Source organism: Arachis duranensis, chromosome 7 (genome assembly GCF_000817695.3).
Source record: "Arachis duranensis cultivar V14167 chromosome 7, aradu.V14167.gnm2.J7QH, whole genome shotgun sequence".
Lineage (NCBI taxonomy): Eukaryota > Viridiplantae > Streptophyta > Magnoliopsida > Fabales > Fabaceae > Arachis > Arachis duranensis.
Genome location: NC_029778.3, coordinates 75,608,873 through 75,626,052, shown reverse-complemented (window position 1 = coordinate 75,626,052; position 17,180 = coordinate 75,608,873). Strand labels below are relative to the sequence as shown.

Below are 17,180 nucleotides of genomic sequence, written 5' to 3'. Positions count from 1 at the left end.
ATGTGTTCCTAACATCGATATAATCAAACCCACAAATTAAAACACACAGAATAATCATATAGCTAGCTAGCTAGCTAGATCTAGAAAAGTATCATGTATGAATATATGATTCTTACTTTCTCTTGTGGTACCCTTTTTGACTTTTATTGCTGGAACTATTCTTCTTGTTGTTGTTGCTGTTGCAACTACTTTCTTTTGTGTCTTCATTGTTCAATAGCAGGAGTGTGTTTGTGAATGATCTGAGAACTTTGCGCACAGCATCTTCAGCAAAAGGCATCACCGTTGACCTTTCAATTTCTTCTTCATTTCTACTATCAACAACAACTTGAAGTAACTGGTTTGCCATGTCACGCCCTCTCATTATTTCTTGCTCCATCATTGTTGCCTTTGAAACCTCATTATTGTTCTCCATTCTAGTTCTTTCCCAAAACGTTTACTTGGGTGAAGGAAGCGTATAACTAGGTTAGTACTTTTCATTGTTTTTTTTTTAATCTTAAATATAATAAATACATTATTATAATTATTACTTATTTTTCACAGTATTTTTTCAACTCGACAAGTCAAAGACTAATCTATTGTATTACTAAATTTTATTTAAAGATTTGACGCTGATTAAAAGGTTGTTACATACACGAGAAAAAATTCAAACTTGCGCTTAAGCAGATTCATGAGCTAACCACACGTTATTTAGTGTTATTTATTATCTTAAATAGATCCATATTATTCTTGGGCAAGGCTATTTGCAACATAAAATTAAGAGAGTCACTCAGATAAAAATGCTGAAAACGTCTTTTTATAAAGATATTTAATAAGAGTATTTTAATCATTCTCTATAATAAGAGTATTATAGTCATTTTTTTATGGAAAAAATAATATTAATTTAGACCAGTTCAAGATTTAATTCACCATTTTTTCGGTTAAATCAATTTGTTTAGCCTAATTTTGACAAAAATAACATGATTTAATCGATTATATATGTTAAATTTTAATTATTGAAAAATATCTTTAAAAAAAGATGTTTTAGACGTCTTTATCCGAGTGGCTCCCTAAAATTAAATTATCGTTTATATTCAGAAAATTATAAAAGATGCCCTCTCATTGTTGGATAGGTCAATGGTTTTAAATTGTAACCGCAGAGTTGCAAAAATTTTGCAACAAAATATAACGTATAATAATTCAGGATTTAAGATTAAAGACTTTAAATCAATGAATGCATGATGCAATCATTTGTTTTGAAAGTTTAAGTTATAATAATTTATAGATTAATTTTTTTAATAAGGACTGATATAAATTATATTATCTTAATTTAAGAGTGACAGATTAATTTTTTATTTTAGAGAATTTTGATCTAAACAGAAATTATTAGGAACTAATAATTTAAGATATTGTTTTAAATGAATATAATCAAATTACAGTATAAAATTTTAAATTTATAGTGGAGTACAAGAAAATAAAATATTAAAGATATATTTGAATCCATTTTTATTTGCAAGCTGCAAATAATGCCAAATAGGACAGATAGATGTATGTTGATCAAGTGAAGAACACAAGAAGATCTGTCAAGTATCATTGTCTTTCATTTTATTAAAATTTTAATGATATAGCTGATATAGGGACAGATAGATGTATGTTGCTGAATACTACTTATTAGTGATGTATTAGTTTTTTTCCTTGGAAACTATTAATTTTAATAAGATAATATTATATTATATATTGGTGAATTCTACCCAATTCTCTCTAAATTAATATGTAAAATACCTCTTTATGATATGGCACATTTTAATTGAATATTTAGTTTTAGTTTGGGTTAATTTAACCCAACAAGAATTAATATCTTAACTAAAATAGGACTATTTTATAATTAAATATTTTTATAAGATGGATGATTATATAATTTTTGTAAATATTCATAAATAAATTTATGTTTTTTACCAAATCAGTTTTAATTTGATTCGTTCCACCTTCAATTGAAAAACACATTTTCTATTGAGTGAAGAACGTTTCCTCCCTTTCATTGTTTCTTCATACTCAAATTTATTCCTGCTAAGCTTCGCCGTCGTCGTCACTGTTTCCGTCGGGAGAAGAAGCATCTGCTGCCCTTTCGCTCGGAACATATTTCTTCCTTCCATCATCCCTTAACGACTCGTTGAAGTACCGTCGCAGTGGGTGGTGGTGTTGTTATCGTGACTTTTGCTGCAACCTCCTTACTTTTGGAAATAGGTTTTGTTCTATCATTTTCTTTGCTTTATGTCCTTTAATTTTGTTCTGAACTGAGTTAATTGGAATTGAAATAGGTAATTAGAATAAGAGTAACTCTAATTTTGATTAGAAACACTTTGGATGTTGTAGTGTTTTTTTTCTGAACTTTTCATCTTGTTATAGTTGCTGATGTTGTGGTGTTGTTGGTATTTTGTTTTGTTTTTTTAATTTATCTTCTTGCAATGCCTCTATTTGCTAGTGTTCTTGTGATACTTGCAATGCCCCTTTTACTTTCAATTTCATATGGAAGAGGATGGTTACTGAGAGAATGGTTACTGCTTTAGCTTTGGTGTATAATCTCCTAAAAGTATTTACTTAATCTGAATTATTTCTATTTTATTTAAGTGTGCTGCTAACTTTCTAATCTAATTTTTACTTTGCTCGTTTCCTTTGAAAGAAGTGAAATAGAAATCATGAAATAGAGAAGGTCTTAACAAATTGTATGATATTAATTAATGTATATCTATTGAATGATTATAAAGCAGATAAAAATGGGTAGTAAGCCAGGCAGAAATAAAAAGAAGCTAAATGCTTTTCCTTGTGCATACTCTCATGATTCCTGAACATTAGATTAAAATGCATCCAACTTAGTGTTGTGTTCCTTTATATGCCTCATTTGAATCAATTTCTAATATTTATTATCTATATTGTTTCTATAAACATAATGTGCGTGACATCCATTTCTACTTTGTACAGACCATGACAAATGAAATTCTGAAGTGATGAAATAATTGATGCACATTTTTAAAAAAATTAATCTAAATATATGTTCTTCTTCTAAACCATTTTTTGCACGTTCTTGTGGCTAGCTTCTTGTACCAAATTTATTTTCTTTATCAATTAGTTAGTTCTTTGGTAAACTCTCGTTGGTTTCATTCAACACTGAAAGTTAGGAAAAAATATATTTTTAAATGTTAAGTTTATTAGTAAAACCTCCCTTGATCATTAGTCACAAAAAAATCCTCCTTTTTCATTCCTGAAACTTTTGATTACTTTGATCTTTTCTTGTTATTATAATTATCCTTTTTTGGGCGACTTTACTGACTTGATCTTATAATTTTGATCTTTTCGTTTACCTTGGAGGTTTTAACATCATTCTTAGAGAAACACTAAAACATGCTCCTAAATACACAATGATATACCCTTTTTTTCTTTTATGTAGTATGGCAAAAAATGGAGGTCAATATTTGCATTACTTCACAAGCAATGTAATGTAAATTAATCTTTTAATAGGATCAATTTTAGAAAGAACGTACCAGCTATTTGCATAATCTAGTCTAACAAACTTGATGGATACTACTTAGCAATTGGAGAAAAACTACAATCTGAATATACATTGCAAGCAAAACCATATTTCAAGTAAAAATAAAAATGTCTGCTTAGGTCTTTAAGATATAAAGAAGCTAGTCAACCAAATGAGGGACATAAAAGTAAATACAATTGGATGGATTGTATTAAAATCTTGAGTTCTTTAAGGGTGTTGTTGTATTTTATGTGAATTAGTGGTGATGGTTCTAGTCTACATATTTGTGAAATGTTAATTGTGTGTTGATGTGTTAGTTTTTTTTATAAATTATATGTGTATGTTGATTTTTGGGAGATGGAGCTGCCGGATAGCGATTTGTTTGGAACACACTCCGACAAGGAGTTCCCAAGAGGAGACGAACTAGAGTTTTTAGACGATGATTTGGAGGTTGATGAAGATAGGCCTCAAGATAAGAGGATAGCAGAGCTGTCACGAGAAGATATCTTACAACTTGAGTTTCCAGATGAGGATGCTGTTTATCGATTCTACAAGACTTATGCAATGCTGCACGGTTTCGCTATGAGGTTGGACGAAGTCAGGATAGCTAGGGTTGTGTAATTATGCGCCAAATTGTTTGTAATCGGGCAGGCTCAAAAAAGGAAGAGGTTGAAAAGGACGAAAGAATCAGGGACCACCGACCTCTAACTCGAAGTTGTTGCCGTGCGAGAATTCATGCAAGACTAGATAGAAAAATTCATAAATGGAAGGTTGTTTCATTCTACGAAGAGTACTCTCATGGATTAGTTGATCCACTCGACGTTAGCATGATGCCTGAGTATCACACATTTAGTGTCTCGGATGAAGCTCAGGCGAATAATTTGCACGACATAGGCATCATGACCTGTCACATCTTGGGATACTTGGCTGCTCAAAAAGGTGGATATATAAACTTGTCATTCAACCAAAAGGATATGTACAACCTCATTACTCAACAAAGGAAGAAAACGGTCAAGGGTGGTGATGCAAATGATGCAATAAGCTACCTGAGAGGTAAGGCTGGGAATGATTCTTATTTCTTTGGCAAGTACACATTAAGTAATGAGAATCGATTGGAAATTTTTTTTTTTGGCTGATGGGACTAGTCGTATTGATTATGAGTGCTTTGGAATGTCTTGACGTTTGATTCGACTTACAATAGAAACGTCTACAATAAACCACTTGTGATATTTTCTGGTAGCAGTCATCATGGGCAGACTGTCATATTTGGATGTGGTCTTCTTGTTAATGAGGATATTGGTTCATACAAGTGGCTCTTGGAAAGTTTTTTGGAATCAATGGATAAACACCTTATGGCAGTTGTCACCGACAGAGATCTTTCAATGAGAGAAGCCATTAAACAAGTATTTCCTTATGCAACACATTGACTATGTGCATGGCACTTACATAGGAATGCATGCGAGAAGGTTAAGATCAGTGGATTTCTAACTGACATCAAGAAATTGATTTATGCTAATCTGAGTGTTGAAGAGTTTGAGGTCATGTGGGGAGACATGGTGGAGAAGTATAACTTATCAAGTAACTCTTGGGTCGACCAAACCTATGAGCTGAGGAATTTATGGGCTCTTGCATATTTGAGGAACTAATTTTTTAGGCGAATCAGGACAATATCCCAATGTGAAGGGATTAACTCTCTAATAAAAGCATATGTCAGAAAGAAAGATACCCTTCTTGAATTCATCAATAACATGGAGACCGTTGTTAGCCATTACAGGAATAATGAAAGAGTTGTAGAGTTCAATAGTAAATATACCGATCCAGTATTTGTGACTTCTTTTCCGACACTTGAAGGTTTTGCTGCAAAGACTTTCACTCGTAACATGTTCCGGGATTTCAGGAAGGAAATTGAGGGTGCTTGTGCTATGAACACAGAGTTAGTAATTCAGGATGGTGGAAAACTATACTTCAAGTGTAACAGTTTTGGAATGCCAGAGATTGATCATGTGGTTGAGTTTGACAGAGTTGGAGGGATGCTTCGTTGTGAGTGTTTGTGGTTCGAAAATCGAGGGATTCCCTGCATGCACATATTTGCATGCCTAAAGCATCAACACGTTGAATTTATTCCAGAACGCTTAGTGTGCAAGTGATGGACAAAAAATGCCAAGAGTGATTTCATGAAGTCAAATGTCAATGATCCAAGTGATTTTGATAAGGTACTCAAGTGTCGTTTGGGTGTGTTAGGTACTGAGTGTTCTAGGTTGATGGATGTTGCATGTAAGAACTCCAGTGATTTTATCGAAGCAATGAATGATATTGTCAACACAATTACAAAACTCCAAAAGTGAGGTGAAAATCCACACAAAGGTAATTTAGACGATGACTACATTGTTAACCCATTGGTGGTGAAGAGTAAGGGAACTCCCAAGAAAAACTCAAAATTTAAGCAACAGAGAAAGTGTTCAAACTGCAAAAAAGAATAACAGCAGCCATCTTGACATGCTCACTAAGGTATGTCATACTATAACTATGTCTAGAATTTCATTGTATGGTGATTCGGCATATTGTGTTTTGGAATTTCAAACTAAGTTATTTTTATAATGTTGTAATGGAAGATGATGTTTGATTTATGATTAGCGAAAGACATGACAGTGTGAAAAATCAGCAAAAGATAGAAAAAGGTAGGGACATAGGATAACTACTGTGTCAAATATTTTATAATATCAACGTATCAAAATTAAATTATAAAAACAAATAAATACAATATTATCATCAAAAAATAAAAATAATGTTTTACAATATAATTGCTTTAATATGATTTAATTATTAATTTTGTTAGGATGATAAGTGTTTGGTACACAAAAGATATTGCTTTTTAATATACATATGACTATTAGCATATTGTTTAATAAAAGATAATTTGACATAGTGGATGATTAGTGCTCTAATTTGGAAAGGTCCAGAGTTCAAACCAAAGCTATCTCCTATCATTTCGTGCCCACTGACTGAAGCAGAGAAAAAGCACGTTGAAACAAATAATAAATACATCTTCAAAGTGACCGATCCAACTTTAAACTACAACTAAATATGACATTATATTATGATCGGTCCATCTGAATAATGGATTTAAACCCAATTTTGTAGGATGTAAATTTAAAACTAATTGGCTTTCAAAATTTTAAAATTGATTTGTACAATGTTCAAAATTTGAAATTCTAATTTTTGACATTGGCCCTACAAATTTGGAGCACATCGGTCATAAATTGTCAAAAACTTTTATAATTTAAAAAATCACAAGTGAATCGATAGACCCTTGTATAAATTTCATGGATAAGAGTAGGTTAAAATAGAGAAAAAAATATTGAAACAAATAATATATACATCTTCAAGGTAATGAATCCAACTTTAAACTACAACTAAATATGACATTATATTATGATCGATACATCCAAATAATGGACTTAAACCCAGTTTTAAGCTTTTCTTAACATTAAGTTAATTCTTTATTATTATCCCGTACTCTTTAATATAATCGAAAAAAAATTTATTATTTATTAATACATATTTATAGTACAAGATTTTAAACCTTTTCTAAAATTATGTAAATTATTTTTAATTACAATTTTTAAATCATGAATCAGTTTTCCTCGTCTAAATAATTTTTCTGCAATATAACTCATGAAAAATATATTAGATTAATATTTTAACGTATTTTTCGTAAAAAATGATGTAATCATTTTTTCAACTTCAAAAAGCTATGCTACTCAAATATTTTCCATGTTTGTGACTTTGAATATCTTAGAATAAAAATATTTATATGTTTCTACTCTCAATATTATTTTTAATATTGTGATGTCTAAAAGATATAAACTGTATTTATTTTTAATTAAAAAACAAAAAATAAAATACCTTCTTTATGATAAATTTTTTATATAAATTAATTTTCACTCAACTTTATGTACTCTTTGGAGTACAATAGTAATATTTATTAATTATTTAGTATCTGTTGATGGATTAAATATATGTTTGTAATTTATGTATTATGTTCATCATTTAAAATACAGTTTTCATGAAAGTTTAAAACGAGAAACAAGAAACAAAAGGAGGTGAACTCACTTCTCAACAATAACTAGTCTCAACACGTTGAAACTCACTTACCACCCAACTACAACCCGTACGACCACATTATTTTTACGAATGCAGTTAATAAGATGACAACAGTCATAACCTCTCTCACGAAAATTCTCAAAAAACAGACACAAATGGCTTATCCATTGTATGCTATGAATAGAACTAGATCGGACAATTCATACATAAAAAATTTAGCTATTAATAATATGACAAATATCAATAATTCAATGACTGATAACAAAGTTGACATAGATAAAATAATGAGCAAATTCATTCGATTTCAAAAACGTTATAGAACAAATGTACAACCCACCCTACATAAATTTCCCCTAGCAACAATTCTGATAAGCACGCAAACGACGTTCATGAATTAAATTGGAATTCAAATACGGAAATATATATTGGTAAAAAGGATACTTCATCATTTGGTATGCCATGGCGTTTATGTGGCCCAAAAATTCCACAGTATGTGTATAAAAACATGAACTGGTATTGTAATGACATTGTTTATCTCAAATTATTTTTAATTTTATTATTTAATTACATATGATAATGACTTTGTGCTTGCAGTGGACGCCCATGAATTTTAGGCCACCAGAGGACATGATTCTAATAACAGATGAGCTTGCTTGTGTCGCTTATATTTTTGGCCCGGATTTAAAGTTCCAAGTTAATCGGTAAATCATCATAACGTTATTCGATTTGTTGCAAGTCTATTTGATACTATAGCTACAACAAATTCCTCAAATAACTATTTGCATCTGTATTCTTATAGGGATGAAGTAATGGTGTCAACTCGTACATCATATGCAAATAGAGAAAGTTTAACCACGTTAATTCCAGGAGAACAAGTCATCCAAGATGTAAATATTGATTTTTTTTGTTATTTAACATGAAAAGTACAAGCTGTTAAAGTTATATATCATAAAATTAAAAATATACAAATGTATTTGTTTATAGGTTATAGATTCCCTTGCTTGCATTCTCACTCAAAAGCATAAAAAGCTTAACAAATTGCCATCCGTATGGTTTTTGCCAATAACCTTTTTGGTAAGTTTCAGTACATAAATACTCTGACAAAATTTTTAGTAAATAGTTTGTTTGGTTTAACTTTCAAGTAATATAAATAATCCGATTTCATGTTTTTTATGACAAATTAATCAGCAACTAGCACTTACTTGGTTCAGACCACCCAAATAACTAAGGGAATAATTTGCAGATCACTACATATATAAGATTGGGTGCTTATCAAGGATAAGTACTTTAATTTTTAGTAGATCATATATGATTTATTTAATCCAAATTGTATGTTTATCTTACTAGCATAGGCTGACAATCATCATTATTGCGTAAATAATTAGATTTTTGTCCCGATCAACGACCTTAATGACCATTGGTTCTTGATGATTGTAGACATGAAAAAGAAACAGATATTTGTGCTTGATTCATGTAAAATCCCAGACAAAAACTATGGTAGGCTATTATCAGTTGAAACCATGTTAAGTAGCCCAAATTTATTTTGTTCAATAAAATTAATTTTTCAGCTCTTATTCTCTATAAATTTTAAATATTTTTTATATAACAAAAAACCTCATTGTTTGAAATAACGATTTAAGTTTGTATTTCAAAATCTTTGCTATATTTGGTTTGTAACCTAATAGTAATTTGTTTATTCAAAATTAAGGTTCATTTTTTTAACATTATTATCAAATTAATAATTTTTAATTTCTTTAAAACCTAACTATTTTAGACATATAATAAAAATTAACTAGTTACATTGCTTGCTTTTGATAATATCCAACTATATATTATGTCATATAGGCTATATTTATTGAACGAACGTTAGAACACAAATCTTTCTACAATTCCAGCGAAATCATTATATCTCGAGTGTCTAAATTTTATATAGTGGAACTGTCTGACCTGCCACAATAGAAGAAGGGCTCGTAAGTAATATTAATTTCCTAATCCATTTTACTTTCATGTCTATTAAGTTTGTTATGTACGAATTATGTGTTTGATTAAACTGACATAGTAGTACAATCACACATTAAACTAAACAATAATGACTGCAGTATTTGGGTTGCTTAATGGATCAAAGAGTGCGGGTGGACCGATAATTTTGGCATCACGGTGACCAATCTAATTCATGTTCTAAATTGTGTATAATTATTAGAGAAAAATGTTATATATAACTAAATATATATTATTCTAATTGCTTCGTGCTTTTTAAAATTACTAGGTATATGACAATGATAAGATGAGGCTAGCAATTGACTTAGTGAGTAAGGAATTCAATATGAAGAAGTAAGAAATTATGGATAAGTCACATGCATATATGAAAGATATGCTACAAAAACAGTCACGACTGTAAAAAGATTGAAGAATTATTTTCTTAAATTCTGTGCATTTTATATTTGCTGAGACACGTCATATTTTTTTAGGCATTTTTTAGTTTAGGTCATTCTCTTATTAAAATCCTATCCTCGAAATATTTCTCTAATAAACTTGGTGGAGTTAGTTTATACGATATTTTGTTATATATTAGAAACTACTGTTGAGTCATTTTAAGAGACATATAAAAAATTTACTTAACTCGCATAATAATAACATTCACCATAACAATATAATCTATCATGAACAAAGAATGACACACAATTCTTACACAACACATTATAACTAAAAAATTATACGCATGATTTTACAAAATTAGATGATAATTAATTACACATAAATTAAGAGTTTGATTAGCATATTTTGACAAAGAAATAATTTTTTTTCTCATTTCATCCATTTATTAAGCATAATTCCAACATCATTATTTATTAAATAAACTAAAAAAATGCTTAATTCTGGATATTTTGTTGTAAAATTAAATGACAAGTTTGAAGAAAATAGGGAAGAAATTTTGATAGTAGTGCAGTGTGATTTGTGATAACTAGTTATTATTTGGTGAAAAAGAGATGGAATAGAACAAACAGAAATTTCAAAGGAAAGAAAACACAAAACCGGTAAAAAATCGGCCAAATTTATGGTTAACTGAACAATTGGCCAAACCGGTCGGGTTTTTTAAGGCCCGGTTCGCTAAAGCATAAACAACGGCGTCGTTTTGTTTGAAAACAAAGGGCACCACCCCCTCTCCCTTCTTTCTCTCACTAACCAAATCCTAAACCCTATCAGAGCAGAGCAACATCCCATTTTTCCATCGCCGAGCTACCCTCCGTCAGCCAGAGGCTGCCGTCGCGGCCGGACTAGCCTCAACCGAGCATCCCACTTCTCCCAGTAGCGTCACTCACGTGCACAGAACCCACGGGCACGTTCATTTTTTGCCGGTGCCCTTCAATTTTCCGTCACGATCTTTTTCTTGTTGTCGGCTGGTCGGTAAGTTCTTCAATGACAATTCCTTTTCTTGTCATTGCGATCCTTCTCTATCCTCTCTGCCGCAGTGAGTTCTTCAGCTTTTCAATTAATTTAATTTTATTTTGTTAACTTTTGCTCATGTAATTATTATAGGGTTTGCTTGCTTCAACAATTGTGTAATCTCAATTAAGAACCATTTCTAATATGAAGGTGTGCGCTTATTGAACTTTCAAATGTAAATTGAGGATCATGGTTAAATTTAAAATTTTTTCGTTCCTATTTCTGCAATCATGCATGTCATGGCCCTTCTTCATCAACACTGCAAGAATCTAATTACTACAAGAAATTTCAAATTTAAATTGGGAATCATGGTCAAATTTTTTCTTGTGAATTTTTACATATTCTGAGTTAATTTTTGTATGATTGTTATATATATTTTGCCTTTAATTCTAGGAACCAATTCTAATTGCTTAAATTTATTATTTACTTTAATTTATTTCTTTTTTTGGTTTTAATTGTTTGTTGTTTGATTGTAATCGATGTGATTTAATGTTTCGATGTTCATCAGTGATGTTTTAGCTGGATTGAATTCAAAAAAAAAGAAAAAGAAAATAATTAAGCTCCTTCATTATCTTTTTTGTTCCTTCATTGTGTTTGGTTCTTCCTATGGGGTATATGGTTTGGCAAGATGTTCTTTTTAACTTATTTTTTAAAAAAACAAATAATATATTCTGCCCTCTTGATTTGTGCTTTATGCATTTTGTCTTCGTTTAGGATTCAATTCCCAATCTAAATGCATATAGTATCAGATTACATTAATTTTTTATGATAGTGTGATATTATTGGTATTTTAATTTCTATTGTCCTCTGTTAGAAAAATCAAAATTTGTCTTCAGTTCTAATATAATTCTTCCTATGGAGGCAATATGTCATAACTTTATGGTTGGTTGGTTATTCTATTTTAATCTATGCCAAACTAATAATCATAGACCTATAAATATAACTAAACTCATCTTTTTATTTTTTTATTTGTTTTGTTTTGAGTTATTAACCCTTAATTCAGTTGATATTTGTGGTCATAAAATTATGATGATCATTTTTCTTAGAAGCTTTATATGTCATTGAGAATGTGATATGTAGGTCTTCAGCATTTTGTTTCTTTTCCCTTTTGAAATTTAGCTGAAATGCATATTATTGTTGTGCTTGATTTTCTACTGCACTACAATCCAACTAATGGCATCACTTTTTAATTCCTGTATAATTTACATGTCCACTATGTATTCTATGCACATGATGTTTCCAGTTATCCATGCAATTCAATATGTGGCAGTCAAATATAGTGGCTGCCCCAACTGAATATCATTGGCCCACTTTTTCAGTGTCTATGAAGGACATGGAAGCTTTCAAGTATTAGTTAAAAATCACTAACAAAATAAAATTATACAACTTTTATTGAAGTCTGACGATAACTGGATTTTATTTTGTTGTTCTTTTGGTTGGTAGGTTGCCAATTACTGTCGGGAACGCCTGCATTCAGCTTTGATTGAGGAGATAGGAGCTGCACAACCAAGTTTAGCAGAAATAGAACTGAGAGATTCTTTATAGGACCATTGAAAGAAAGCATTTGTAGGTTGTTTTAAAAAAATAGATGATGAAGTTAGAGGAATTCGAGCTGGTAATGGCAGAAATAACAGTGGTGGACCAGAGTCTACAATCGAACCAATTGCTCATGAGACTGCTGGCTCCACTACAGTGGTTACCATATTGAGTCAATCACACATAATAGTCACAAATTGTCGGGATTCAAGAGCCGTCGTGTATTGCGAAAAACAAGGCATTCCATTGTCTGCTGACCACAAAGTAAGGCACTTCTTTCTATTTTCACAATATTTTTCATGAGTTAAACTTAAAAATTAGAGCCATCTGATAGAGGAGACTTTACTTCATGTTTGCAGCCAAATAGGGAAGATGAGTGGGCAAGGATAGAAGCTGCAGGAGGGAGGGTCATACATTGGCAAGGGTTATACATTGGCAAGGGTACCGAGTTCTTGGCGTTTTGGCAATGTCAAGATCCATATGTATGTATCTGCCTTTGGCATCTTTGCAGCATATTTATGTCAATGTAGTTGGATTTGAAGTGATGCTAGTTACTGTAAACTTTTTCTTGATAAGGGTTATGGTTTCTAGTAAAATGAATAAACTGGTACAACCTTTGTATAGAACACTTGATAAACCCTAATTTTGTGATTTATCCTGTGCTTAATTTAGGGAATTTTATCAACTTATCCTACATTTATTCAATGAAATAGTATGATTTTGTAATTCTCCCTAAATTTGTGCTTAAGAGTGAAAATATGCTTTTTAGGCCTTAAAATAGCTAAATTTAATTCACTTTAATTCTATTCGATGTCTTGATACGTTTGTTGAGTGATTTCAGATTCATAAGGCAAGTATTGGATTGAAAAGGTGAAGAGAAAAGCATGCAAAAAGGAGAATTCATGGAAAAACAAAGACTTGGAGTGCTTAGAGCGATGCGCACGCGTGACAGACGCGCACGCGTGATGAGGTGCATCGTCCAGGCGATGTGTACGCATGACATGACACGTACGCGTGACAAGAAAATTTGCCAGTGACGCGCATGCGTCGTCCACGTGTACGCGTCACAAGCAGCACGTGACCTTATTAAAGGCAAAACGCTGGGGCGATTTCTGAGCTGCCCAGGCCTAATTCCAACTCATTTTTTAGACTATTTCATGCAAAACTCAAGATGGGTCAAGGGGGAGCAATTAGATTAGCTAGGATCATGCTTTAGTTAGTTTTCTAGAGGGAGAAGCTCCCTCTTCTCTCTAGAATTAAGTTAGGATTAGGTTAAATTCTCTTAGATCTAGGTTTAATTTCTTGTTTTCTTTACAATTTCTTGTTCTATTGTCTTGATTTTCCCATTTCTTCTTGTTAATTTCTTATTTTGGTTACTTTTATGTTCATGCACTCTTGTTAATTTTCATTCTCTTTAATGCAATTTTGAGGTATTTCATGTTTAATGTGCTTTCCTTAGTTGTCATTGTTAATTTCTTGTATTGGATAGTTGTAGAATTTACTATTTCTTGCAATTTACCATATTTTCTTTTTATGCCTTCCAAGTGTTTGAAAAAAATACTTGGTTGGATGTTAGAGTAGTTTTTTTAGCATTCTTGGCTTGGAAAGAGAAATTGGGCAATCTTGAATTATTAATACCCAATTTAGATTGGTAATCCAGACTTGTTAGTTAATATTATTTTCATTGACTCTAATCTCTTGCTGATTCAATTAGCAAGTTGATTAGGACTTTTGGATTGAGATTAACTAGTCTTATTTGACTTTCTCTCGTGTGAAGATAATATTATACCTTCTTCCATTGTTGGAGATGACTAAATAGGATAAGCTATTATTAATTATTGTATTATGATTGATGACTAGGATAGAAAACCTATATTCTCAATCCTTACCATGAATGTCTATCTTTAGTAATTATTTTCTTTAGTTGTTTGATTTACATTTGTTGCCTTTTTAATTTCTTGCACTTTTACCAACCCACCCCTTGGATACCATAACCAATAATATGCATACCTCACTGCAATTCCTTGAGAAGACGACCCAAGATCTAATACTCTCGGTTATTTTTATTGGGTTGGACTTGTGACAACCAAAATTAAACTTTGATTGGGCATTACTTGTCGGTTGAGAACTATACTTGCAATGAAATTATTTTCTCTTTTACCGAGAAGAATTTCTTAGCCGACGGCTCTGCTCTTTCAACACTACAAAAAAGTATTTCTTTTTTGCTAAAAAAATATAGCATTTTAGTTCCTTTAAATTAGTCTAATCATCTTAGTTCTTGTCTAATAAGTGATAAGTACTTGAAACCATGTATTATTTCAGAACTGAAAGTGAAGTTTCTGCAACAGGAGAAACATGACGAGTGCCTTATTCTAGCTAGTGATGGTTTATGGGATGTGGTGACAAATGAAGAAGCCTGTGAAGTTGCATGGAAGAGGATCCTTCTTTGGCACAATGAAAATGATGTGTGTATCTTTAGGGTGGAAAGGCACAATGAACCAGTGTGTTATGTAGCACTTATCAATGCAGATTTTTAGTGTAAAGTCTATTTTTTTTCCTACCAAGCATAGAAATAATACATTCTTTAAGGAATGAAAGGCACATTAGTGAGTTTTCATTTTACAACATCCAGACCTGTAAGATTTTTTGGTGACACATGACATATTGTTCAGATAGTTCTGTTAAGATTTAGACTAAGTATATTCATGAATGAAAATTTGGTTCAAGATAGGAGCATTCGCATATTATTATATTGAAGCATTCTTTTTTTAATTCAGTTTTTATGAAAAATAATCATAAATTATTGTATCATTAAGTCCAAATTGTTTATTTCCGTGCATCGTATAGGCCCATTCACTAGTACATATACTGATATACAGGATAACAATTAACACATAGGGCCATTATGATTATCTTATCCCACCATCATCGAGGAAAAGGTATGGAAGGGATTTAAGTTGTTTAGGGGATTTAACCTTTTTCCCACATGCTGAATGACAGGTTTGGAGGAGTTTGATTGAAGCCTTGGAGGCACCAAATATTGGAAACATGGACAAAAGCATTTTAGAAGTAGCTTTTGTCCTTTTTCTTTCCTCCCCCACCCCCACCCCCCAAAACAAAAGTGGCTATAGCAACTAGCAAGTTTATTTCCATGTTCATAACGAAAATCAAGCAAAATTTGTAGTTTTTTTTCATAGAAGTTTCAAGTAAATTCAACATTGTGTATCCTATCAAGATCTGAACACTAACCCTAAGCTCTTTAGGTATTTGAATACGAATATTTATAAATCACTTATCAAAAGACAATTTTAAAATAGTGATTATTTCAATAAAGTCATCTTTATATGAAAATGATATTGCGAACTATTAAATGATTCGACATATTTGACTAAACTATCTAACGGTTTACAACATCATCTCTTCGTGGAAGTAGCTACCTTTTAAAAAAGTGTATCTAAAATATATAATTAGATCCAGCATAAAATATATAATTAGTCTCCCCATACTCATCTAAGAGGTCGCGGATTCGAGTCTCCCTATCTTTAGTAAAAAAAAAACATAAATTTGAAAGCTGAAAGTGTCAAAACCAAGCAAATTGTTGTTCACCTGCAATCAGTTTTGGTCATTACTCATTTCAGTTAATCTCATTTGTGTCATTTCATTTACTCACAAGAATGAAAGATTAAATACAACAAAGTGCTAGTATCCAAGTAAATAGCAGGTAAGGGTGAGTAATTTTGCATCAATAATTGATAATTAATTATCTTTGGCTTTTTTGCTCACAATAAAATCTCAGAGGGGCTTCAATAGCCTAGATAAAAAGATTACAGTCTACATCAGAACTTTCAATTAGGAAAAAAGTGATCATTTGATAATACAACTTATATAGGAAGGCCTACAATGTTGAGATGAGCAGTATGAATATGGCCTTCATGTTTTGAGTCAAATTTGGAGCGGCGCTCTTCATATCATGCTGCATTTGGAAAGACGATGCATTTCCAATATGCTAACTGGTACTGGATTTCTAGGAAGATAGCAAGTCACCATGTTCTGTAATCTAGGAAAAAATTAGAACTACCTGATGAGCATATAAACTTAATATCTTCAAATTCACACGACTGAAGAACCAATGGAACCTTCAAAGCCATGGTGTGTAAAACCCGGTTAATTAATGGCTAATTAACCCATAAATGAAAATTTATTCTAGAAAGTCCAAAATGTGATTTTTGTGGCTAAATGTGATAGAGGAGATTGAGACGAGAATTTTGGTACCAATTTTATAGAATTCGGACCAAGATTGGACCGAACGGGCCAAACCGGGCCAATTGGACCCAAAGTGGGCCCTTGGCCCAACATAACTTAACCAAAACCCTAGTTTTCAGCACTCTCTCTCCTCATTTGTTACACACACAAGCTGAAATTAGAGAGAAAGGGAGGAAGAACACTCTCTCAAGTTCTCTCCCTTGGTTGATCTTCAAATCACCATAACTTTTGATCTAGAGCTCCGATTGCCGCTCCGTTTGCGGCCACGCGTTCACCGCGGAGAGCTCTACAAAACCCATACAACCAATCTTGAGGTAAGCCACGTGTTGCT

General features: G+C 31.7%; 1 protein-coding gene across 3 annotated transcripts in view; it reads right to left on the bottom strand.

Moving 5' to 3' along the window:
* LOC110273813 (probable WRKY transcription factor 38) overlaps positions 1-426 on the bottom strand; it is a 64,363-nt gene extending 63,937 nt beyond the window's left edge. For all 3 annotated transcript variants that reach the window (XM_052252225.1, XM_052252226.1, XM_021126911.2), the window contains exon 1: positions 117-426. In XM_052252225.1, the coding sequence (XP_052108185.1) occupies positions 117-412 (296 nt within the window). In that variant the 5' untranslated portion in view covers positions 413-426. The remainder of the gene's footprint in view (positions 1-116) is intronic.
* Positions 427-17,180: the final 16,754 nt, after the last annotated feature.